Source organism: Eschrichtius robustus, chromosome 4, assembly GCF_028021215.1.
Source record: "Eschrichtius robustus isolate mEscRob2 chromosome 4, mEscRob2.pri, whole genome shotgun sequence".
Lineage (NCBI taxonomy): Eukaryota > Metazoa > Chordata > Mammalia > Artiodactyla > Eschrichtiidae > Eschrichtius > Eschrichtius robustus.
The window spans coordinates 104,853,724-104,878,073 of NC_090827.1; the positions used below are offsets into that span (position 1 = coordinate 104,853,724).

At 38.2% G+C, this 24,350-nt stretch overlaps 1 protein-coding gene across 2 annotated transcripts in view; it reads right to left on the bottom strand.

Moving 5' to 3' along the window:
- SLIT2 (slit guidance ligand 2) overlaps nt 1-24,350 on the bottom strand; it is a 380,353-nt gene that overhangs the window by 8,414 nt on the left and 347,589 nt on the right. For both annotated transcript variants that reach the window (XM_068543162.1, XM_068543161.1), the window contains 5 exons: nt 17,452-17,545; nt 14,140-14,277; nt 13,791-14,031; nt 12,081-12,211; nt 182-336 (listed from right to left, as the gene is read on the bottom strand). In XM_068543162.1, coding sequence (XP_068399263.1) covers nt 182-336; nt 12,081-12,211; nt 13,791-14,031; nt 14,140-14,277; nt 17,452-17,545 — 759 coding nt within the window. The remainder of the gene's footprint in view (nt 1-181; nt 337-12,080; nt 12,212-13,790; nt 14,032-14,139; nt 14,278-17,451; nt 17,546-24,350) is intronic.

The following is a 24,350-nucleotide window of genomic DNA, read 5'->3' on the forward strand; positions in this document are numbered from 1 at the left end:
CAGAGCCAGGGTTACAACATGGTCTCTTATCACCCATTTAGTGCTCTTTCTTTTCTATCCTTGCTGTCCATCTTTCAATGACTGATCAATGACCATGGCACCAGGCATCAACAACTTCAGGATCAGTCTGTGATGAGAATCACAGGGTTTGGGAATCCACGGAATTTGGAAAAGAGCTTACCTCCAACATAGAGTGGGGAGTCAAAATTCAAAGTGGACTGCTTTGACAAGTTGGTGATGATCTTGGGGCTCCCTCCATCCACAGACAGGGAGAGACTTTGATCTAGGGCGAGTAGTTCCACAATGTGAAAATTTCCATCATTGATCGTCTCCACGCTATTAAAAAAAAAAAAAAGATAACTTAACTGATCCTCCAATTTTATATTTATTAAAGAAAAGGAGTTGGGGCTTCCCGGTGGCACAGTGGTTGAGAATCTGCCTGCCAATGCAGGGGACACGGGTTCGAGCCCTGGTCTGGGAAGATCCCACATGCCGCGGAGCAACTGGGCCCGTGAGCCACAGCTACTGAGCCTGCGCGTCTGGAGCCTGTGCTCCGCAACAAGAGAGGCCGCGATAGTGAGAGGCCCGCGCACCGCGATGAAGAGTGGCCTCCGCTCGCCGCAACTAGAGAAAGCCCTCGCACAGAAACGAAGACCTAACACAGCCAAAAATAATAAAATAAATAAATTAATTAATTAAAAAAAAAAAAGAAAAAAGAAAAGGAGTTACAATTCAAACTCCAATAAGCTCTTTTTGGGAAAAGATACTCCTATTTAACATTAATAAAGATAAAGGCCAGTAGTTGATTTTAAAATAAAAGATATTTTCAAGGAGATACAATCAATTTTTATTTCTTGGGTAATACAAAATACAAAATAAGTTTGTCCTCCCATTGGGAGAAGTGGAAATGAACACATTTTATCATTACCCAATCACATTCTCCCAGTATGTAGAAATTCCAAAGCATAATTTATGCATTTGATTTTAAATGCCACTAAAGTTTCATTTGTTCAGATACTGTTACTCCTAATTGTATTCAAAAGACAACTAACTTATACCCGTGCCAAATATCCTTTTTAGACATTGATCTTAGGGGATCATTGGTCTCTGCACTCTTAAGCACTACACAGCAATACTTATCAGAATCAAACATACATATAAATGCAGGAAGAACCAACTTGGCAGGATCACTGCACTTTCTGAAATTTGTTAATTGATAATATACTCTCACTTTCTTTGCATTTTTCAGAAGGATGTCCATCAAATGATATTACTGTGAAGATGATTACGCTCAGTGGAGAGGTGGGAATAACGGATTAAATAGAATGCTTAACATAGTCATATCTAGGGAGTCTAGTGATGACAACGGTTCTTCAATTTCTCTTCTATAACTTTAAAGGGATAGGTCCAACAATCATTACATCCGCCTTCTTAAAAATTTGAGAGGGCTTATGGAAATTCATAAAATGGACAAAAACAAAGAGACTAAGAAACAGGTAAACGGAAAACGACAATTGAAAATGAAGTTGGGTGCAATTAGCAGGTAGGTGCTATATAAGGTTTTAAAGGGTAGCTGTCAATCTGACACAAGTGTTACATCAGGCAAAGATGCAAACAGGACAAATGAAACAGGAGCAACAAAGAAAATAGGATCAATAGCGAATATGAAAGAACTAATATACTGAGATGTTGACCCGAAAGATTGGAAAAAGGGCTCAAAAAGGGAAATATGGGAACATATTATAAGGAGGATCGTGAATACCTAATACTCCCTATGCAAGATGATTGCTTAAATTTCCAGGCACTGATATTTAAATTTGCAAATACGTCAAGCCTGGAAAATAACAGAAAAATGTATAGATATTCCTTCATGGTTCTCACCACAGGAGTCTAACCTGATTCCATTGTTTGCCGACATGGAACAAAATGTTTTTGTGATTTGACAACAATATAAACCATTCTGCAGAGCTGTGAAAACACCTCAAGTTCTCTGGTGTTAAGTAGTTAAAAGTGTCCACGTGTGCAGGAATTTTTAATAACCTGTTTCAGATATCATCTTTAAAAAAATAAATGTTAGATGTGCCAATCAATATTTTTGCCTTTTACACATTTAATTATCCCAACACTTGATGCCACTAAAATCAACAGAGGAAACAATATACAAGGAAAATACTTTCTAAATAAAGTTGCATACCAGCTGTTAGTGGTCTTAAATAATACCAACTACTGGTTAAACATACAGATTTTAGAATCAGATAAGCCTGGATTTGAATGCTGCTCTTGCATTTATTAAATGTTTGACCTTAGATAAGTAACTTAATTGCTAATAAACTTCAATCTTCTCTTCAGTAAATGCTAACAAATATTCCCCCCTCCTGTGGTTAATTTGAGGTCTATCCCTATGAAATGATTTTTTAAAATGCAGAACAAAACCTCTAGCCTATAGAAAGTGCAAAGTTAAACGCTAGATATTAGTATCACCATCATCATCACTACCACCACCACCACTGTCATCATATAAATAATCCAATACTACTTCAGAATCTTCTTCAAGAAGAAATTAGTCAGGCTTTATTTTTAATATTAATTGTAAGATAATGCTAAAGACTGGCAGAAATATAATAACCTCTTTGGGGACATATTCAAATTATTAGAAGTTTTAAGTAAAACATTAATATAAAGATATACATAGAGAAGGTGGTAGTCAATTGCTTTTTCCTTTGTCATCATATACAACTCTTTAAGTGGTTTTACATGAATGCTCTGTGAACAATGACCTTATTTAATTTATAAATATTAATAATGGGGACCCCCTTTTCCCTTTACAGTTGCAAAGAAAAAGACTCATTTGTACTAGGGAACTGGTTCTTGGTCACACATCAGTCTTAGGCAATCGATCTAGGCATGTCATTGTTGATGATGGCGTTTGGTGCAGTGTAACTGAAAGGTTTAATACCTTTAAAGTTCTGCACACTCTAAAGCAGTGTTTCAGCTGGGAAGCTGGAGGTAGGTAGTTTCATTATTAACTCATTTTACTTCCTACTCCTTTATTCCTTTCTTTTTTTTCTTTCTTTCTTCCTTTTTTTTTTTTTTTTTTTTTCCCTGAGTACATGTCTTTAACTCCCACTAATTGTAAGCTCCTTCAAATCAGGGGCCCTGTATTATTTATTTATTTCTTCCTTAATGTATCCAGAAGTGTCTGGTAAATAGTAGATGCTCAATAAATGTATGTTAAGTAAATTAAAGATAGGGGAGTTGTATTAAGAATAACATATAGAGTTTATTTAGTAATACTAGGTTGGATTACAGTTATAGATAGTCAAGATCCTTCAGGCATACTTAGGACAGGACATCCAAAAGATGCATTTTATTAAAAAATTTGGAATTTTCAGTGGTGATATCCTGAAAGATAATGTTGGGAGGTAAGTCTTGCTCAGCTTATCCTAGCTCCTGTTAGATGTGAGACACTGAGTTACTGTGACTTCAGTTACTTTTTCTCTGCTTTCTTCTCCTCACTAGGGAAATGCAAGTAATAAGATCAAAGAATTGCACAGCACCTACTATGGGTCAACTTCACATGCACTAACAACTCATTTAAGACTCACAACTCTAAATTTGGGCACTTAGGGTACCCAAGATGGCACAGCCAGTGGCTAAACAGATTTGAAGCCAGGCTGTCTGGTTCTAGAGTATGTGCTTTTAACTATTATTCATCACTTTTAAAATAAAAAACCTGAAGAGTATCTAGTACTGTACAAATGGCATGTGTTTGTTCTCACCACTAGCCAGCCTTTAATAGATGATTCCTCTCCCAAACAGCCCAGGAATAAAGTTCTATGGAAAAAAATATTATATGATGGTTGCACAAGTTGGTACATTTACTAAAAATCATTGAACGCATGTGAGATATACAGATTTGAAACCTGTTTTTGGCTTCTCTTTTGCCAATTATAAGTGAAGTTCAGACTGACTACACTTTTCTCCTCCCAAAAGCTTTCAATGTCTAATCTGATGATTCCAGAACTTGGTAAGAGTTACCACTGAGCTTAATTCGGTTTATATTTCTCAGAATTAAGTGAGGCCTTGCCCAGGTTTTCAACAGATAAGTATTGTGAAATTAATATTTTTAGATTCTTTGGTTTTAAGATGATACTGTGTGTATGGGGCCTGAAGAGAATATGGCAGAGCTAAGAGTATTCTAAATTGGTGTTTCATGCTGTCTCCTAAAGCCAGAGATCTGGGGGTTGCCCAGGAGTCCTTTGTCTATATACCCTTTCAAAATAAAAGCAGTGATTAACACACCAGTTGTTGCAGAATAAAACTAAGCCATCATCGATTTTACAGTCTATCACGGTCATCTCCTACCTATCCACCTGCGATGTGTAACATCCTTTTGGGTCCTGACAAACACTCTTTCACTACTCCCTAGGGAACGATATACTCCATGACTCACAAAAGTCGCAAGTGAACCACTTAACAGTGAGCCTTTCCACTCGGAACATAAATTGCATTTACTACCTTTATTATGTAATTCAGTTTTACTACACTCATCTATTACCTGAGATTTTGTTTTCTTGGATTTCCAAATGGATGTGTGAAAACAAAGCCGTTACTCAATTGTTTCTTGGTTTGCTATAGAAAAAGAGTTTAAAAACTTGGGGCTTAAAAGAAGAGTGGCTCTAAATTGTCTTTGATTGTCTTTATGTCTTCAGGACTCATTAACAATGATATTGTTATATTTCTATCTCAATTGTAAATCTTAAGGTATTTCAGTGGAGTAAAGATAAATAGTTCACATTGCTTATGTGAACTCCTGCTTTTTTGCCAAGTATTTATTGGCATATTCTGTGCAATAGAATAGGAATAAAAAACTAGACAAATTCAACTGGCCACCTCATTTTGATATCTCTGGGCTAAGGATGCTTCATTTGTGAAGTGTGGATGCTAATAAAAAATTTCCCTGCCCACTTCTTTGAGTGGAAGGAATGGGAAGCCAAGTGAGATCAAAGGTATTTATGTATTAGCATAAGAGTTTTCAGAAGAACGTTTTATAAAATAATTTATCAAGTAAAGTTGCATTTTGAAGCAAATTACAGATCTTCCTGAACTTACGATGGGCTTAAGTCCCAATTAACCCACTGTAAATTGAAAATACGGTAAGTCAAAAATGCACTTAAAAGAAATGCACTTAATACACTTAATCTACTGAACATAATAGCTTAGCCTAGCCTGCCTTAAGCATGCTCAGAACACTTAAACTGGCTTACAGTTTGCCAAAATCATCTAACATAAAGCCTATTCTATAACAAAGTGTTGACTATCTCATGTAATTTATTGAATACTGGACGGAAAGTGAAAAACAGAATGGTTGTCTGGGTGCAAAATGGTTGTAATGGTGAGGTAAATTGCTCAAAGTTGTGAAGCTGATAAAAAGTGGTGCCTTCTCATACAGCATGTCAAGAATGGCTGAGTGTTTATCTTGGAAATGGTCTGTCTTTCCAATGAGACTAATTCTTTTTTTTTTTTTTTCCTAACATAAGCTTGTAAGTTGCATAACCCAGAGACTGTGTAGCCAACCAACCTAACAGTCTGCAGGGGAAAGTCCCCTGAAGTTGTGCAGGTTCCCTGAATACTGAAACTGATGAGGGCACAGTACAGTATTGCACCTTTGTAACCTGTGCACCTGATTTCTTAATTTTTAAACAGTAGTCGACTATGTTTCCAAAGAAACTATCTGGTTTGGAAAATGACATTAATTTGAACCTAAAGAAAGAAGCATACAATTGTCATTAACGATTTTTTAAAAAGTTTCTGCCCATCTAGATGAAAAGGAAGTCATTTTGAAGGGCAATCAGTTAACAGCTTAATTGAGAAAATAATGTGTTACTCTATCCCTGTCTGAGGGACTACTGCTGATGTTGGCTTCAAGTTTGGGCTGTCATTCATTCATTCATTCATGGCACTACTACCACATCCCTCTTTATGCTATTCTCCAAGCACTATAACAATTAGGCTTGTGTGCTGTATTCTACATTCATTCACTTGTTGGGCTGCTAACATGGTCTTTTGTTGCTGCTGATTAGATCTCTTAGCAGGGTGCAGGCAAATGTTTAACAACTGGCTCTCTGTAAAAAGAATGAGTCTGGATTTGTAGCATTTGCTGATTACTATGGCAGACATTACTCTCAACAAGGCCGCATCAAACAGAGGTCTTGGAACTTGGATGTGAGAAGTGATGCACACCATTAGCTCTCAGAGCACAGCTCAAATACATTCCTTTTCCATAAACGGTTCTCAAATTGTGGTCCCTGGATCAGAGCATCACCTGGAAACTTGTAGCAATGAACATCTGGGGTTTATCTGAGATCTGAATCACCAACTAGAGGTGGAGCCCAGTACTCTGTATTTTAACACACCTTTCAGGTGATTCTGGTGCTGGCTCTACACCACTGCCTGTATGCCTGGCCCTGTTAGCAGTATACATGTCTACAGGAAACCACGATCTTCTCTCAGATGTAAGAAGTAAAATGAGACAATGTGCATGCCACTTTAGTTCTACTGGAAAATAAACAATTACTACATTTGGGTTTTCTTAAACGCACATCTTTGTTAACTACTACCTCTAAACATAATTCCATGAAATAATAGTTCTCATATCAATTCGTTTGAGACAATAATTGATATCTAAGGTCAAACATTTTATTTTTTCATTTTTTTTCCTTTTCTCTTTGGTTTTGAGGCTCTGAAATTTAAACGTGGTATAATGGGAAAGAACATCTTTGTTCCTAGGGTCTAGGGTCTCAGCCAGGACCACTCAAATGGCTGGGACCTGGAACAGCTGGGAGCTGGTAGGGCATAAGATCAAACATTTTAAACCAAAAAATATACTATAATAGAAACAATAATAATGGATGACAGTTTCCCCTAATTTAACAGATTTCACTTTACTAAAATAAACAAAATCCATTTCCATCAGTGTTGAAAATTAGCCAGGCAATTGAAACGAGGCACCTGATATATGACATTACTCCCATATGCGATGCTGCAATAGCACATTAAATACTGCATAATTTGGAAAACAAAGTTTTACCAAGGTAAATCTTATATAACATAAAATCATGCAATTAACTGAACTCAAACAAATTCTCTGATGTAAGGATATGTAAAAATATCCCCTTTTAAAACACCAGTGTGATTTTTTTTGGCCACGCCATGTGGCTTGTGGGATCTTAGTTCCCTGACCAGGGATTGAACCCGGGCCCTCGGCAGTGAAAGCGCTGAGTCCTAACCACTGGACCACCAGGGAATTCCCTAGTGTGATGCGTTTTTAATAAAGTCATGTAAAGTGGAAACACATCAAGATTTGAAAATTTAATTCAACCAAACAAAATATTTATTAAGCAACTTATGGGAAATCTGATGGCAACAATATTATTGATGGATTTTGTTGTAATGATGGAGAAGTAGTACTTTTCACTAGAGTACGTATTCTAATAAGGCCTAAGCAAGGATAGAGGCATTTAGATAAATGCCAGAAAATAAGTAAGAGCAGAATTAAGACTTGGACAAACTTCAAATTGAAGGTGAAAGAAAAAGGTTAAGAGTAACTTCATTTCACCTAAGATGACCAAGAAGATGGTGATGCCTCTCAATGCACCAGGGTGAAGCAAAGGAAATGAACTTAGTTTTGGACATTGTGAATTTATGATCCCAACAGCTAGTAGTACTGCTTACTATTTGGTATGCCTTATTCTAAATACTCCACATGTATCAAATCATAACATTCTTACCACAATCCTGCCAAGATGGAACTATGATTTATTATTTCCATTTACCAGGTGAGGACCAGAGAGCTTATGCAATCTGCCCAAGACACACAGTTAACAGATGGCAGAGCTGGAACTTGAATCAAGGCAGATTGTCTTTAGAGCACCTGCTCTTTTCTATTACTTCAATTTTAGCATTGAGTTGTAATGACATTCAAATGGTTCAAAAATCAGAATGATATAAAATGGTATTTATACACAAGTTGTGCCTCAGCCCCACTCTTTCCTCTCTATCCCTAGTTTTTTCCTTATGCAAGTACATGGAAATAAAAACACATATACTTATTTACCCACCTTTGACACTGTTCTGCCTTACTTTTTATTTTATACTGAGCAATAGACCTTGGAAATCTTTCAATATCATAGATAGAGAACTTTCTTGTTCCCTCTTTCCCTCTCTCACTCCCTCTTTCTTTTTTTTTTTTTTTAATTTTATTTATTTATTTTTGGCTGTGTTGGGTCTTCATTTCTGTGCGAGGGCTTTCTCTAGTTGCGGCAAGCGGGGGCCACTCCTCATCACGGTGCGTGGGCCTCTCACTATCGCGGCCTCTCTTGTTGTGGAGCACAGGCTCCAGACGCACAGGCTCAGTAGTTGTAGCTCACGGGCCTAGCTGCTCCGTGGCATGTGGGATCTTCCCAGACCAGGGCTCGAACCCGCGTCCCCTGCATCGGCAGGCAGATTCTCAACCACTGCGCCCCAGGGAAGCCCCCTCTTTCTTTTTAACAGCACATTCCATTGTGTGGCTGCCCCGGAGTTACTTAGTTAGAAACTTGGGTTGTTTCCTAACTTTTGTTTTTACAACCACTGCCACAGTGAATCACCTTGTGCGTATGTCATTTCTATGTCACAGGTATAACTTTAGGGTAAATTCCCAGTAGTGGGAAAGATGTTTCCAAATTGCTCTCCGTAGAAATTGTAAACAACATGTACTTCCAGTGTCAATGTATGAGAAGAGAGGATTCACTTTCAACTCTTGCTACACTCCGGAAAGAGACACCAAAAAGATTTTCCTGTAATGCTAGAAGGGAGACGGGAATGAAGACAAAGTGAGTGAGGAGTGAGGACAGAGCTGAGTGTAGAATTAAATCCTTGTAGTGAATTGATGGGGCAGGCGTTACATTATTATTTACAGATATGGATTCTGAAACACATAAAAATTAAATACCTTGCTAAAGTTTATATACAGTAATTGCCAAGCCTAGATTTGCACATACATCTCAGCCACTATGATTATTACTTGTTAAAAACTAGATTCTCCTGGTATGTTGAAATAATTTAATGTTCTCAGTAGCCTCTATTTCACAAAAGCATTTTAAAATGTCAATTGGAATACTACTATATTCATATATTATATATATATATAGTATCCATATATTGTATCCACATCAATCAATTAATCAATCATCTCTCTATCTGAATTCTCGGTGATTGTTGCTTCTTTTCTTTAACTTAAAAATAATGCACTGGGGGGCTTCCTTGGTGGCGCAGTGGTTGAGAATCTGCCTGCCAATGCAGGGGACACGGGTTCAAGCCCTGGTCCGGGAAGATCCCACATGCCGCGGAGCAACTAGGCCCGTGAGCCACAACTACTGAGCCTGCGCGTCTGGAGCCTGTGCTCCGCTACAAGAGAGGCCACGATAGTGAGAGGCCCGTGCACCGCGATGAAGAGTGGCCCCCGCTTGCCGCAGCTAAAGGAAGCCCTCGCACAGAAACGAAGACCCAACACAGCCAAAAATAAATAAATAAATAATTAATTAAAAAAAAAAAAAATAATGCACTGGGACTTACCTGGTGGCACAGTGGTTAAGAATCCGCCTGCCAATGCAGGGGACACGGGTTTGATCCCTGCTCCGGGAAGATCCCACACACCGCAGAGCAACTAAGCCCGCAAGCCACAACTACTGAGCCCACGAGCCACAACTATTGAGCCCACGTGCCACAACTACTGAAGCCCGCGTGCCTAGAGCCCGTGCTCCGCAACAAGAGAAGCCACTACAATGAGAATGCAACGAAGAGTAGCCCCCGTTCACTGCAACTAGAGAAAGCCCGCGTGCAGTAACGAGCCAACGCAGCCAAAAATAAATAAATAAATAAATTTCTTTAAAAAAAATAAAAATAATGCGCTAACTTTTGTTGATTCTTGTGCCATAAACTAAAAAGCAAGAAATAAATAAAAGTTATGTTTGCTCTGGACCTCATAACAGATGTCTCCATTAGATGGTCTGCAAGCAGAAACATCTACTTCTGGTTCATAACAAAAAGTGTGTGATGTGATATTATCCTTTTTTATAGATGTTACAGGGTATACTCTATTGTTAGGCAAAAATGGTAATGAACATAAACTCAAAATAAGCTCTTTAGAGTAAATCCTCATTTGGATATAATCACTTGGGTTTTTACAACTTATCTAGAAATATTTTAAGTACATTTTATGTGAACACTAGCTTTAATAAGTCAACTCCAAGAACTTTTACTATGGTTCCTGACAGTTCTATGCTGTTTCATTGCATAAAACAAAACAAACACACAAAATACCAAAAATGAACCATAAGATCAATATTCTGAAATCTTTTTATGAGCTGAAACAAATTGAGGCTATAACATTGAAGGCCTAGCAACATTTAAAATACTGGCACTAATTCATCACCATTTAGAGATGAAGTAACTATTGTATTCTGCTTGGAAACCAATAATTATGTGTTTGTTTCCATGCTCTAAATATTCCCAAGTCCCAAAAGGACTTACTGAATTCCATTCATGGCTACAATGGGCATCCAATTTCCCAGAACCGTTATGAAAGATTAAATAACATGTGAAGCACACTAAAAATATGTAAGTATAATATCAAGATCATAAAGGCCAGTATCTCCATTTTATGTCTCCATCAATGCCCGCAAACTTTTACCCAGCATGTTTGGGCTACAAATGTGTTTTGTCTGCCACATATGGTATTTAAAAAAAGTGTGAATCCATACTGAAGGAGGGAAAACTTTATATTTAAAAAAGCCAAATTTCTGTCTTTTCTTGAAAAATCACAAGTTCTGGCAAAACCTGGGCCCACATTTTCACATGGCAGCGTTCAGGGAGACCTGAGCAGATGTAGTCTAGTCCTGTTTTGAGAAAGATTTGCTTTTAGTTCACTCCGGTCACAGCCACTCTTATTGTATTGCCAACACCAAGGCTATCTGTAACAGGGGAGTGCTTCTCTAAAAGCTTAAAATCTTTTCAAGAATAAAAGGATGAGAGAATATTCTTTTCTTGCAATTAGCCAGTTCAGTTCATTTAAGATATCTGCCTGGAAAAACGGACTGCCTATGACTTTGTGACCTTTCTCTAAATGGTAGCAGTTATTTGTACACGTGAAGAAATCAACTAGGTAACTTGTCTGCAGGGTGATTGGTGTTGAGATGCAACAGAGGGGCTCTGAAGGTTAGTCTTATGCAAAAAGCACACTTTCAGGAAAATCCTACCCCATGAATCCCACCCCATTCACATTTTCAATATATCATCAATACCATAATATTATTAGAAAACTTCCAACAGGATGATCAGATAATACACATCTTGTAGCTGTCCATTGGCTTATTACGTGTAAGCTTCCTAAGGGCAGGAGCTCTGTTGCTGAAAGCTTAGAACAGTGCCTGGCGCACAGTAGGTGCTCGATAAATATGTGTTGCATGAATAGTAACTTTAAATTTGTCCCTGTGCTGGGTATCCTGCAGCTGTTTCTCTAGGGCTACTCTCCACCTGTCTTCAGCCTGCTCTGAGCCCTGGGGAGGCTCATGTGTGAACTATATTACTGAGATCAGTGGGTTCCTTGTTTTCTGGCATCTGATTTGGCCAGAGGGAAGCAGGGGTACAGGAGATTTTGGGGATCAGGTATTTAAAACCCTGGTTCCTTCCCTGAGCTCCTGTCACGCAGTCCTCTCCACAATTCCTTTTCTGAGCATCGATTTCCATAACTGCTGCCTCCCCTCTCTCCTTCAAGCCCATGGACACTAGCAGTATACCTAGTTACTAGCTCCAGATTACTATACTGTCCCAACCAATCTTTGTACAGTCCTCTTATAAATCTCTCCTTGATTATCCAACTTGAGTATGCTGTCTGTTACTGCCAGGCCTCTAACACACCTATCATAAAGTCTGCTGTAGCCAAATTATTCCCTCCCCTCCCCATGACACAATAAGAGAGGAGAAGCAGTTCTGCATTAAGCAATTGTTTTCACCTTTACCAGTAACTGACAGATCTTCACCTGTAAATGGCAGAAGCTGGGTGGGAGCCAGTGTCATAGCTGGCACGAACACGTCCCCGGTAGAGCTCTACGGCGATATGGTCTTTGTCACCCTTATACAAGAGGATTCCACTATCTTCATCTGTGGCAATCTAGTGGGAAGTAACCTTGACATTAGTAGGACAAACAGTCATCCAGACATATTTCATTAAGAAGAAACAAGACATCTTAGTAATGAGTTTTTTACTATGGTTTATTTCTTCTTTATGGCTCTGATAAAATACTAATGCACATTGAAATGATTACTTGAAAGATGACCTATTCCTGGATTACTCTGTTGCAAATAAATTCATAAAGAACTTCAAAAAGCTCTTTTTACATTCATGAACTTATATATTTATTCTCTTTCTGCATATTGGCAATGATAAAGCTTAAAGATTCATGTCCTACGAAATATGCAAAAACAAGGACATCACATAATTTATACTTCAGCAAATTAAAATTGAAAGATATTTTCCATATCATTAGAGTTCACAGTGTTTAAAGTAAATCAAGCTTTCCCCCTTAGATGTCAAACTATATTGTCTCAGCAGAGAATGATAAAATCTAATCAGGAACAAAATGATCACATTTCCATTCTGTTAAAAAGAACAATAAGAAGTACTTAAGTTAACATCACTGAACGTGCTTAGAATTTCCTTTGCTGGAGATTTTCACTTACCTGCTTTTTGCTCCTGTTATGGGCTTTATTTATGGCATATGTGAAATGTGACTGCATTGAACAAGATGGATTTTCATATTACATGTTAAATTATGGTGTGACCAGGGGAAAATCTCTGTTTTTATCCTTCTTTCTGACTTTTCCGGGCTTTTGAAGGACCAGCTCAGTAAAAGTTAGAACTTAAGCCCGAACACCACTGGGTACTTCTCATAACAAGATGGGTGGCAAACGCTGGAAGTTAGGGGGCCAGGCTTTTTTAAAGAAGGCTGGTCTGCCTTCCAGGATCCCATTCCTCCCGACCTCTCAAGAAGCCCCTGCCCCTCACTGAAGTGCTAGGGTAAACCAAATATGGAATGGGTTTTATAGGAAATTGGTTACACTTCTTTGAATTCAAAACAAAACAAATATGCAGCCCCAATTTGCCCCAGGTACCCTAAATTTATCACCCTAATCTAGCCTAATCTTGTCTATAGGGGTTTGAATGACTTGCTCAAAGGTACACGGTGACTTGGTGGAAAGACTTATGATAATACTTGAGTTTGTTAATTTCATGTCGAAGTTAAAAGACACTTGGCTGACACTTCTGCCAAGGTGTGTTCTGTCTCACCTGTGCTGTTCTCAGCTGCAGCTTTCCTAACGAAAGTTCCCCCAGCGCCCGCCCCCGCTACCGTGCAGAGCCTGAACTGCAGAGCCATAAAAATAAAGGAATAAAATGCCATTACCTGAGCGCAAAACAAAGAGAGAGATTTTGTTGCTTTGTCTCTGTGTGTTTTATATGATCAAGTAGTGAATAAAAATACCTAGTGCCCATTTAGTTTTGAAAGACACCAATGTTAGAGAGAAGAATAATAGAAGCTTTTCACACAAGTAGCATTTTCTGTCATTGTGCTATGCAGTATGTAACTGTCTATTTAAGAAATAATATCACTCACAAACCACCACGTACGTTTATATTTGGCAGCTGAATTGGTTTAAAATGAGATTAGCTCTTGGTAGTGGGGGAATCTTACCTGAAGAGTGATATTTGTTTGAGGCCGAACCTTGGCAGAAGGGATCTGAAGATAAGACTCTTTGTTTACAAAGTTCACACTGACCAATTTTTCACACTTCTCTCCCTGGTAGCCAGGCAAACACTGGCATATTGGCTCATTTATCCTGATGATGCACTGAGCTCCATTCTGACAATCAAAATTATCACAGGGGCTGGTACGAGGGAGAACCATGGGTGGAGAAAACTCACAAAACAAGCCACTGAAGAATAAACAGAGAAAATACTTAATTAGACGTTACTTAATTGCCAATATGAATTGAGCCCTGTAACACCTAACTCTAAATACAAATGTGTACTTGCACTTTTACCTGTAACCTTCGGGGCAGATGCATGTATAACTGTTCACTGCATCAGTGCAGTGGGCTCCGTTTTTACACTTGTTATCTTGGCAGTCATCAAAGTCAATGTCACAGTGTTCGCCTATGTATCCTGGCGTGCAGTCACATCTGTTTGAACAAGCAGGTACATAGTTTCAAACCCAACTGAGCCAAAATAAGTAAAAGAGCTGCATTTCATCTAGGAAACAACTGGTGCTGTCTTTGAAAAAACATATTTAGAACAGGCTCATAAAGTTTAAAAATTAACAGACGCCTAGAAAATAGTACTGATCTGCAAAGTATTCCATGGTGAAACGATGAATTAAGATAAATGGGAGTATATACCCTCTAAGGGTAACACAGACTTTTAGCTCTGTGTGTATGAATTAAGAAATAAAATGAGCTCACTGCATCAGCATGCTTGCTCTAGAGCCAGTGGTTTTAATGCTAAATCGTAACAAAGCAAACAAGTCTGAAGTTAAATGGATTCTAAGTGGCCATAGACATTCTCAACTAGATGGACAGGGCCTGAGAAAAGGGCTTCCATCAATGTTAATGTGACCAGAGCTGCTCAAGTACAGAGCATTAAAAGAAAGAAGAAATGCTTTGAAACACTCTGAATTATTTACCTGAGAAAAGAAATCAAAGTAAAAGATAAGAGAACCACGTATTCACCATAGTGGCTGTTTAAGAGCTATTTTATATTCTTTTCTCTACAGATACTATTTTCCGAGCCCATTAGAACTTGGAGTCACATTATGACCAACATGTTTGTCTTTCTTTGGCTCCTCAGACCGAGTTGCAAAACAGGAAGAAAATACTTAATTAAGAATTCCTTAAAGCTTGTATTATCAATAAAACGTATCCCATTCCCTGAACTCTGATAAGGAGTGAGGAAGAAAGCAAAGAATATAAAATACACTGTTTAGAAGCCCCAAAGCTGACTAAGTAAGATGCATGCTTGAAAATACTGCTTATGGCATATCATGGTCTAAAAATATCTCAAAACAATTTAGGAGATTTATGAGGTATATAATAAAGCAAGAAAAGTAAAACCAGCTCTGTTAGCTTAGTAGTAAGAAAATGTAGCTGAAGTTAACAGTACATCTTGTCCAAACAATATTTGTCAGTAGAAATCTTCTTTAGCAGCTTCATATAGTCTTGGTTTCTAAGTCCATTTATTTTTTGCAACTCCCTTTCTCACAGTGTGTGATTATTTACAATATGGGAGTAATAGCAAATGCTATGACTTAACCTGCTTTCTGCTAAACTACATAAAACTCGCAAATTACTGCTGAAGACAATGGGTTCCCAAATCAGCTAATCCATAATCCAGTAAGATGCACTATAAAAAGTGTGCAATCTAATTGATAGTAATAGAAGATACTGAATTAATTGTTAGTCTTTTTGAAGATGAACTACTCAGTTTAAAATGGTTTCCGGTTAAGTGTTACTAATACTTTATCTTGTAATTACAATGCACAAAGCTTATCCAGCAGATAAGCAGTTCTGGAAAACCATCTGCTTTACTGACCAATTTCTCTAAGAAATGATAACAGTTGTTACCTAAATGACTGACGTTCAATTTGCCAAATTCATTGTGTGCAGATCAAAGACAATATGAATTAAAATAATTTACATACAGTCTTTGGATGAACAAAACGCAATACAGGATTTTGTATAAAATAAAGATTTCAATAAGGCTTTTGCTTTTTCCACACAGGGTTGTAAACTAAAATATAATGAAAAATAGAATCAAATATATTCTTTTCTTTCCCAAAAAGGCATCAAATGGAATCAGCAGGTGCTGCAACTGAATCTGTATATTCTAAAATAATGAATTTTAAATCAGATTGAATCAAAAATTGTTCTTTGAATAAAACTGGAGAATAAATATTTTATTCTGATTGGTCTTTGAAAGCCAGGTGTGGTCAGGTGATACTGACCCCACCTCCCATTCAACTAAGAATGTCTGATAATCTGTTGACAAGTATTAATATGTTAGAGTCCCATGGGAAAAGAATTTGAAAAAGAATAGATACATCTATATGTATAACTGAATCACTTTGCTGTATACCTGAAACTAACAAAACATTGTTCATCAACTACACTCCAATATAAACTAAAATTTTAAAAAATGTTAGAGTCTCAGCTCTAATCCCATCTACTCTTATAAAACTGTTCCTGACTGGAGTAATTTTTAATTCTCTGAGTCCTATGGCAACTAAGCCTGAGTCATTTCACTGAGAAGATAAAGAATGGGACAGTGAGTAGCTATAAAGTGCCACAAAAACATAAGACGGTAGCATTACTACGTGCCCTGACCCATGGCAGGTGCTCAGTAAATATTGGGTAAAGAAACCAGTAATGCTATTTGCTAGTTGTCTCTTGTAGGCACAACTCAACCTGAACCCTCCAGTGTCATTTCTGAGAATCCAGCTTACCTTCTGTAACAAGCCAACAGTAACGGTCATAAAGTATAAAGCTTCTTAGAGGTAACCTGCACTAGAACAATCACCCAACTGGGGAGGATAAAACCCAGCTCCAGCTCTGCCGGTGAATAACACTGAGACCTTTGGACAGCCACCGACCTCTCTTGGTTGTGGTTTCCTCATATTTAAAGTGAAGAATTTTGACCAGATGATTTCTAATCTATGGCCTAAGAAGAGAAGTTGCTGTTGATAGACCCTTAAAATATTTCAGAATTGTGGCAAAGGAATAATTTCATTTGATACCAAACGTACTTCAGGAAGATTGCTACCTGGTGTGACTGTGTGTTTGATCATCCCACACAACACACACGTGTGTGAAGGAGACACTATTAATAATTACACTGAGACAACAGGCATAAACGGATATTGTACTGAGGCGACCTGGGACACATGGTCACTCTGTCTTCCTCCTCTTGGGTAAAGTATTGTTGCATAACAAAACATTTTCAGTTACATTAAATTAAACTCCCTATTTTACCACAGACTTCCATTCAGATAATAAAGTTCCTAGTAGATATTATGAATTTATTTGGCCTCCAAATAAATTTAATTAAAAATAGCCAAAGGCTATTTTATTTCATACATGACTTCCCAGGAAAAGTCACAAAACAAAAGGAAACATTTTCTTCTCTTTGGCGTACTAAAAAAGGCCCATGCTGTAGATAAACATTTATAAAAATTCCATTGACACTGGAGAGTATGTCCTCTAAGTCCTGAGCAAAGGTGTGAAGCTAGGTCCTGAAAGACGAGGGTTCCTTAAAGAAAGGCCCTCCTCCCCCGATTGTGAGCCCCAAAGCAGCCTCGGACTTACTTGAATCCCTTTGGCGTCAGGATGCACTTGGAGTCATGTTGGCAGGGGTTCAGGTCCTGGGCACAGAAGTCCAGCTTCTCCTCACACAATTCACCTGTTAACATGGCAAACGGTGTTAGGTCATAGAGAAAGGTTGACAGGTTTCCTGCCAGCAGGCTGTGTCATGGGTCTGAGAGGTAAGCGTAGCTTGTGATTGGAAAAAATAAAAAATCACAAGACATGGAAGCAGAAGATCTGAAATGCTGGTTCTGCTGCTAAATAGTCTTATGATTTGGGACAACACAGCTATTGTTATCTGTGACTAATAGGAGCCCCTTTAGAATGTACTATTGGAGACGGAAATCTGAATGCTTTTCGTTTTTATTCTTTTATTATTATTATTTTAAAATTTTGTACATTTTATTGAGGTATAACATATATCCATAAGATAAATGAATAGCTAATAAATAGTCACACACTGAACTCACTCATGTAACCAGCATCCATATCCCAAAACACACCATTGACCATCACTCCAGAGGCCCAACCCCAAGGGTAAGTATCCACTACCCTGACAGGACCACAGATTATTTGCACCTGTTCTTTTTTTAAATTTTATTTATTTATTTATTTATTTATTTATTTATTTATGGCTGTGTTGGGCCTTCGTTTCTGTGCGAGGGCTTTCTCTAGTTGCGGCGAGCGGGGGCCACTCTTCATCGCGGTGTACGGGCCTCTCACTATCGTGGCCTCTCTTGTTGCGGAGCACAGGCTCCAGACGCGCAAGCTCAGTAATTGTGGCTCACGGGCCCCGTTGCTCCGCGGCATGTGGGATCTTCCCAGACCAGGGCTCGAACCCGTGTTCCCTGCATTGGCAGGTGGATTCTCAACCACTGCACCACCAGGGAAGCCCTGCACCTGTTTTTGAACTTGACATAAATAGAATCATTTGGTATGTACCCCTTTACGTCTGGCTTATTCTGTTGTTTTATGTTTGAAAAGATAATCCTCAAATCTTCACAGTCTCCAAGGTTTTATAAGTCTAGAAGAAAAAGACTCTGTTTCCCTTTTATGACTTATTGCAACAGCTCAATAGTATACTCCTCAGCTACATCCATCACAATAGAAAAAAGCAAAAGGAGAATCAATCTAGATAAAGAACGTACACTTCTTTCTATCAGCTAGCTTCTAAAGAATAATTGTCATCCATAAATGAGAGCTACAAGCATAACCATGAAGATTCTAGACACACTTTGTTGAATTGCATGTCCAATTATCTGTTAGGAAATTTCTTCATTTATAAATAACATGGTTATATTTTGTTTTTAGGTACATTAGGCCAAATATGATTTTCGGTGAGAACACTTTCCCAATCATTGTGTGAGATTTTAAGGTGACTGGAAAGATGTAGAATTAAAAAGTTCTCTCCCTTTCTACCTTACCTTTAAATTCGTTTTAAATTATTTTATATGCAATAAATGAATGAATAAAGTGATACATCTATATGCAGCTGTTGTTCATTTCCAAGAAACTATTAGAACTTTGTTCAAAGTGTGTGGATTTAAAGCAACATAGGTTAAAAAATCAGGAGTCTGCAGCAAATCTCTTTGTTATAAGACTGTCCTTTTAAGGTAATACTTTGCTAACTGGTAGAAATAGTTGCTTAACAACTAAATGTGGCAAATCATTTACACTTCAAGGATCTTTTTCAGTGATTTAAATATATAAATATACTAAGCTAGGTATTACATCAATGTGGTGTATGATAAGTTAGGTTTTTTTCTGTCTCTTAAAGAGAACTAACTGTACTAAAAGTCTCATATATTTCTTTTATAAGCACTTCTGTGTCTGTAAATCTGTGATATAAAAAGTTTTTATCAACATATACCTAATGAGCTATTTTTAAACAGGGTTTACTTAAAGCATCTTACATTCAATTATTATCACTTTAAGTAATACACTTTGATAGAATGTATTCGCTATAATTTGTCAGCCTATCATGATGAAATCACTTTCAGTTTTCTAATCAAATCTACCTGGTTGGATAAAGGCTGTTTATAGTAGTCTATATCCACGGCAGTTTAAATATCATTCTATGTGTTCTTCACTTTATACCCAAATAAGAAATCATTTTAAAAATGATATGAAAGGGGGGGGGAAATGCTTTACTTCTTATTCATTTTGATCTAATCCAATCCAATCCAGTCCAATCCAATCCAATTAAGACAATCTAAACCATAGTTCATAAGGATTTACTATATGATGAGAGCAGTATGCTTAGAATATTTGTCTTTATATCTCTGTAGAGTATGGTATGGTGACATACTAAAATAATAGTTACTGAAAGAAAAAATTATGCTTTTTAAGGCAAGAACTCCATCTTGTTGACCTATATTCAACTTGTTTCATTTTCACCTCCTGAAATGATAAAGCGTGTGATGTGACAGGATGGACGGAAAGATGGAAATGTTCTTTATTCTATTACACATAGTGCTGTACTCTATTAACTTATAAGCAGGTATTTATATTTTTCATATGGCATCAGGAAAGGTAAGTCAGCCCATTGGAGTGGTTAAGGGCAATGTGGTTGAACACAGGTTAAATTTCAGCGCCCATGAGCCCCTCAAGAGATGGGAGTCTAGACAAACATCGGCTTCATAATTTGGCTCCAACCCACTCCACAGAATCCCAGGAAATCCTATTCATTTGCTTTCAGCCTGGACCCTTAAAAGTCCCCAATGATAAAGCAATAGCTTGGAACACGATGTTTGCCTGGCATGTGATTTCACTTTTGATCAGATGAGCAAATTAATTTTCCTTGTGCTTCTAGTTTTCAGCTTTTTTTTGTTGATGAGAAGTTAAAGGTGTGTGTGTGTGTGTGTGTGTGTGTGTGTGTGTGTGTGTGTGTGTGTGTGTGTGTTGGCTGTCTGTGTTTTGGAGAAGAATTAGAGGGGTCAGCCAGGGAGCATACCGTTACCTCTTTAGGATAACAGAAGTTAGTGAATGATCAGCTGCAACTTGTGAAGAAAAAACACATGTCCTAAACAGAGGCATCTTTTTTTTTTTTTTTTGTAAGGAAGTGATGTTTAGCTTTTAGATCACCCTACCTCCTGATTGTGTCTGTCAGGTAAGTATGGCAGAGAGTGGGATGGAAATGGACAAGTTCTACAGTTACACTAGTAAGAGCTGTGAGGGAGTAAGGCAGGAGTGATGCCCTCTTCCCTAAAAGGGCATGATTCCTCAGAGTTCAGGAGAAGATGTAATTCACTGCTTACTGAACACCTGTAAATGTGGTCTTTCTGAAGAATCTGATGTAGTGATAATATGACCATACAGCCTGGCTTGCTCAGGTTTATACTTGCCATCCCAGGGTAATTTTCAATAGTGTCCCCACACACTCACACAGATGCCCTGATTGGGATGACAAATGCTACGGTCACCTTGTGGGTGGGGCAGTAAAAGCTGGATCAACAGAGTTAATGCTCTCTTTGGAGTGAAGAGTGAACCAGCATAAAGAGATCCTAGGGAGAAACTACTCTTAATTGGGTGAAATGACATTTGGGTGGCTGAGTTATTCCTTGGGATGGCCTTCTGCAACTTATTCAATATAAAACAGTGGACTGGTTGCAGAAAAATGAACTATTTTATTGTTCTGGTCCCCAATTCTTCATGAGTAAAATGAGGTTCTGGAATTGAAGTTGGGCAAGGTCAACTGTAGCTATAAAAACCTTTTTTTTTTTTTAAAAAAAAAAGGCAAAATGCTTCTGAAGAGATGAATAATGCAGATAAGCAAGTTAGCAGAGAGAGCATTATGCTTTAACTGAACAGAACATCATTATTGTATTCAGTGGTAAAAACAGTGTCAGCAGGTGCCCCAATCCCACTGAGGTACCAATACTGTGAATATTATTGCAATGAGGCAGAAATCTCAGTGCACTTGATGGTCCTTACGGGAAACAGTACCTGGTGTTGGCCTTGCTTCCTGCTCATTTTAGATCCGTGCACCTAACTTTAATGTTCTTTCCTTATTATACACAAGGGGTCCTTCCTTAATCTTCATTTGTACTTCTGGTATCTAAAATTATCTTTTTGTTTGCATTCCTTATTACTGCACTTACTGAAATCGTTTTAGAACTATTCCACAAGCTTCTTCCCTGATACCTATGGCGAGATCTGCCTATGGGTGTTTTCAAATAATTCTGGTAGCAAACCACCAGATTTTTAACATCGCCATATATTTTGAGTGCAAACTGTGTAAGAGGACTCATGTTAACGCTAGGAGTATAATGGTGAATAACCAAAAACGATATCCCTGTTTTCATGGAGCTTATACCTGAGGGGAGCAGGAGAAAGATATTGATCCATTAATTTCACAAGTAAATGTAAAATTGCCTGAGTGATGAATGCTAAAAAATGTCCTGATGCTCTAGAAGGGGGACTGATGGTGAGGGATTTTTTTTCTGAAGAAGTAGGACTTGGATTGCAGGTGAAGGGGGGCGATAAAGAGCTTTGGCAGTGGCTCTGTGCAGGAGGTGACATGGCAAATATGAGCTCTGAGAGACTGGGAGTGAGCCCAGGAGAGCGTGGTGACAGAGAAGGCCACGGAGGTTGGCAGGGGCCACATGGCAGAATGTCTTTATTTAATGAGCAGTGGGTGCCATTGAAGGGTTTTAGGATAGAGGATGGCCAGATGACATGCACACTTTGAAAAGAACATTTGGGCTCTAGAGGAGGATGGATAGCACCGAGACAAATACAAATGGATATGAGTCATGACTTAGCTCGTACTCAGGTGGTGGTAGAGGAGATATGGATGGCCGGGATGTTTAGAAGCAAAATAAATGGGAATTTGTCATGGATTGGGTTAGGGCAGGGGAGAGAGGAAGCTGTCTGGAACTTCTAGGTTTCTGGTATGAGTATTTGTAAGTACCTTTCAGTGACATAGAGAACACTGAAAAGACCAGGTTTTCTGGGGCAAAAATCAAGAGTTTGAAAAATAAGGATGTGGTGTCACGGGTTGAACTGTGTCTCCCCATGCACCCTGCCCCCCTCAAAAAATATGCTGTAGTCCTCCAATACCTCAGAATGTGACCTTATTTGGAGATAGGGTTTTTATAGAAGTAATCAAGTTAAAATGAGGTCCTTAGGGTGGGCCCTAATCTGGTATGGCTAATGTTCTCACAGGACGAGGAAATCTGGCATAGAGGGCAGCCCACGTGAAGAGACAGAGAGGGAAGACGACCGTCAACAGGCCAACTAGAGAAGTCTGCAACAGGTCCTCCTCTCACAGCCCGCAAAAGGAACCAACACTGCTGACACCTTGATTTTGGACTTCTAACCTCCAGAACTGTGAGACGATAAATTTCTGTTATTTAAGCCACCCTGTCTGTGGTACTGTGTTATAATAACTCTAAGCGAACCCATACAGGTGGTAAATTCTAAATTATTGGAGGTTTACAGTGGGGAATAAAACTTTCAAATTATGCTACTATTTCTTTTCTTCTCTTTTCTCTCTCTCTTCTCCTTCCTTCTTTCCCTCCCTCCTTCCCTCCCTTCCTTCGGTCTCTTTCCTTTCTTACTTCATTCCATGAGGCTGTCCTCACCCATGCCTGAAATTTTCTTTAAGCTTCTCCAACAGAGTCTTTAATAAGCGATGCACGAGGAGAGGAAGTGGCCCCTAACCATGACCTTTGCACTTCAAAAGAGTCAAGGTTTGAACAGAGCATATCAGCATAGTTTAGCCCTACATTTGCTGCCAGGGCTAGATGCCTCTCTGCAAAGCACTGTGAGTCTTGGTTGACTTGGACCCATCAGCCCTTGGCCCTCTCTCCAAGAGGCGTTGGTGTTAACAGGTAAGGTTTGCAGGACAGGCCACCCAAACAGTAATGAAGATCCTCCTCCTCTTAGGGCATTGAAGGTGGCAAAGGCAAGAGAATCACAAACTACTGTGTCTTGTAGAGGGGGAGAAAAGTGAGTCCAATGTCTGTTTCATCTACTTTACAATAAATCTGGAGACTGACTTGAACTTTGAATGATAGCTGCAAGTAAAAATAACTACCAACATCTCTATTATCACTAATTATAAAGTAATAATCTTGAAAGTGATTAATTTAAATTATGTCACAGACATTAAAGCTCATGGTAAGTGGATGACACCTGAGTTGAGTCTTGTCACTAAAAATGATTTACATTTTCTACACAGACACTCAAATTTTTTAAACATGCTTTTCCTTAAAATATACTGGTTTAACTTATGGCGTTGTTGAAAATTCTTAGCTATAGTGATTCTTTGACAAATCAATGAATAATGAAGATATTATATAACCCACGAGCTAATATTAAATGTTTCCTGAAACTAATAGGAATAGTGTAAGAGGAAATTAACCACATATAGTAGGATTAATTTACATGTACTCTGGAGTGAGACTTTTTAATTTGACCAAAATTCAAACCTGCTTTAGTTTAATAATTTTCATAAAAAAATGTTGGGGGGAAAATATTTTGAGCTAGACCCAGCAAATGATAAAAGGATGTTCATGACAAAACCCTTACTCTGGAGAAGTTAAAATGTGGAAAAATTAGAGACATAAGATAGATGCTGAATTTTCCAGTATCCCTTAAGTTTCATTTAGTGATTGGAATATGGACAGCATCGTGGCGTACAAACTGGCTGAATGATATTTATTGTTATTTTATTTATTATTGAAAACTAGACTACACAGATGCAAAGTTCATTATTACCCTTAAAGAGACTTCTTCTCTTGGCAAGGTAAACTGTGCTATTCAGAGAGAAGACATTTTTGAAGAGTTATTGGATGGACAACTAGTTGTTTTCTATCTACCAAGAAATCTGGGCAACAGCATGTCTTGCTGAGGCTTATTCAGTTCTCAAAGCCTGCTTAGCAGAGAAAAGGTTGGTC